The sequence below is a fragment of the Aplysia californica genome, unplaced genomic scaffold (genome assembly GCF_000002075.1).
Source record: "Aplysia californica isolate F4 #8 unplaced genomic scaffold, AplCal3.0 scaffold01637, whole genome shotgun sequence".
Lineage (NCBI taxonomy): Eukaryota > Metazoa > Mollusca > Gastropoda > Aplysiida > Aplysiidae > Aplysia > Aplysia californica.
The window spans coordinates 46,248-48,747 of NW_004798907.1; the positions used below are offsets into that span (position 1 = coordinate 46,248).

Consider the following 2,500-nt stretch of genomic DNA (forward strand, 5'->3'; position numbering starts at 1 on the left):
AACCCACCACAGGCCATCAGAGACAACATGCGGCTGGACTGCAAGTGTCATGGCGTCTCAGGATCCTGTGAGCTGAGAACCTGCTGGCGAGCCATTCCTATCTTCTCCGACGTGGGGGCCATCCTGAAAGAGAAATTCGACGGCGCCACCGAGGTCAAACACGTACCCTCCAGACACGAGCTCGTGCCCTTGAACTCGCAGTTTAAACCGCACACCGACCAGGATCTAGTCTACATGGAAGCGTCACCGGATTTCTGCGAGGCGGACCGCAAGACTGGCTCCCTGGGGACGCACGGACGCTTGTGTAACAAGAACTCCAAAGCCATCGACGGCTGCGACCTCATGTGTTGTGGGCGGGGCTTCGTGACCCGACAGGTCAAGGTCGTGGAGAGGTGCAAGTGCAAGTTCCACTGGTGCTGCAGCGTGCGCTGTAAAACGTGTGAGAGGATTGTGGACGAGCACCGGTGTCTGTGACACGGATGAGGTCACGTGATCACCAGGACACATCATCGGCCTAGTAGGGAATAAATTATGTATATTGCGTGCACGCACAGGGTGTCTAGCTGTTAGTGAGTTATACTGTTAGCCAGAAATGGCAAATGGAAATGTCCCTCTCCTAGTTGGACGTCCTTGAAACAAACCAAAAGCGGACAACCCCTGTCAGAGAGTGATATTGCAGGAGGCCAATAATGGCTGCCTGTCATGTAGTGGAGGGTCAAGTGATATTGAAAACACCTACCCTACATACTTTTACTGGGTGATTCTAAGGAATCACACCACGTCATCAGTACCTACATTTGCAAACAGGACGTCTGTTATTGAGTGGTTATATCTATGTTGCCGACAAATGTTTCCTCTCCCCGAGTTTGAGGCGGAAGGGAAATTCACAAATTTACACACAGTACGTTTTTTATTGAGTGATCCAGTCTCTTTTTCACATATTGGCATCAGGGATTTATCCATAGTCCCTAAATATGAAATGTTATGAGGGTTTGGAAGGTATTTGATGATGCGTCATGCATTAGAAAAATGCTGGACTGGATCAAAAATCTAATTCGTGAGTGATGGTTTCCGACTGTCCGAAGGTACTGTTCAAACGTCTTTGAGGGAGTGATACGGTAGGCTACTCCTGAAAAATGTTGTTCTTCCTTAGGCATTTGGGCACCTGAGATAAACGCGTACACTCAGAGCGTGGTACTGTGTCAGATTGTAAGGCGTTGGTGCTGGTTAGTAAAGTTAGCCAATGACGATAGACATAAGGGTATACAACGCAGTAAGTTCATTGAAGAGTGAGAGATCTTGCTGGCAGTGTTCCATCGCAACAAAATGTTTGTGCTTGTGTTGTGTATGATTTTTCTTTATGTTTCAAAATGGTGGATGGGGAAGATGCGAATGAGTGGCAGAAAATGTCAGCTGCAATAAGCACACGCAAAGGATCAGCAATCTGTATGGGTGTCTTGTGTTTCTTCAGGTGGGGCATACAGACATTTGCTGCTTCGTCTTTCTCTTTAATTGTGAGAGCAACATCTATGGCATTCGTCCATCTGTTGCGGTCTTCTGCCGTCTGTTCAAAAGTTTAAAGGCTGATCTCGGTTAAGGTCAGTTCCCCCTTGCAAGAGTCTTTGTATCTTAGCACTGGATGACATTTGGCCCTACTTTTGTTCTCCAGTTCTTCACAGAGTACATCTACAGGAATTATTCAGTTTTCCACGCCTTAAAAGTATCCTATTCATCCCCGTGTACGATGCAAGCAATGTGGAAATACTGTGGGCACTACAAATATTTCTATAAAGAGTGTAGTACAGCTGAATAATATACAGAAGAATAGCCACCCATCATCAATATATAATACTGAGGGAGTTCATGAATTGGAGACAATAAAGAGATCAATATCGACATGTGTGGCGAATTGGCTGAGCTCCTTGGCTTCAGAATATTTGGAGAAAAAAAATCAAACCTGCATGTGCTCGGTTCTCCATGTGGAAGGTAATCTTTAACGTATCTTTCTGTTGCGATGGTTTTCACACATGAAGCGTTGACCTCACAAGTCTGCGCAATCTGCCTGCTCAGTGATCTATTTTGTGCCGGCGGGGATGTATTATATTGGAAACAGAGATGTGTTGTGAATTAAGTTCCTATCGTGTGTTCATGTCTGAAAACGTCTCTTGATCAATCTTTACGAGCGTATCTGATCTCAGTGTTTTGGCATTGGTTGTGTTGTCTGGCTCTTTGTGATCCTCGTTTGGCATATCGCTTCGGAGACCTCCGAAACTCTGACTTTTTCAAAAGTCTGAAAATTTTGGAATTTCGACAAGAAATTGCTATTTGCTACGTGGTGCTGTGTATTGCATTGTATAAGACACAATGAAGGCACACATAAGTGAGTGATAAATAATGACCCCTGTGTTGCAGAGACACACATCTGACTCTAATGAGAACGCCCATGAGACATAGCCGTACGCTTGCTTGGAGGAGACCTCATAATCCTTCAATGCAGTAA

The 2,500-nt window shown here is 45.4% G+C and overlaps 1 protein-coding gene across 1 annotated transcript in view; it reads left to right on the top strand.

Moving 5' to 3' along the window:
• Positions 1-11: 11 nt before the first annotated feature.
• Positions 12-2,500, top strand: part of LOC101856076 (protein Wnt-4) — a gene marked incomplete at its 5' end in the record, with an annotated part of 4,495 nt that continues 2,006 nt past the window's right edge. Inside the window, 1 exon segment of the mRNA XM_013090888.2 lies at positions 12-2,500. This exon segment is cut by the window's right edge and continues 2,006 nt beyond it. Coding sequence (XP_012946342.1) covers positions 12-474 — 463 coding nt within the window.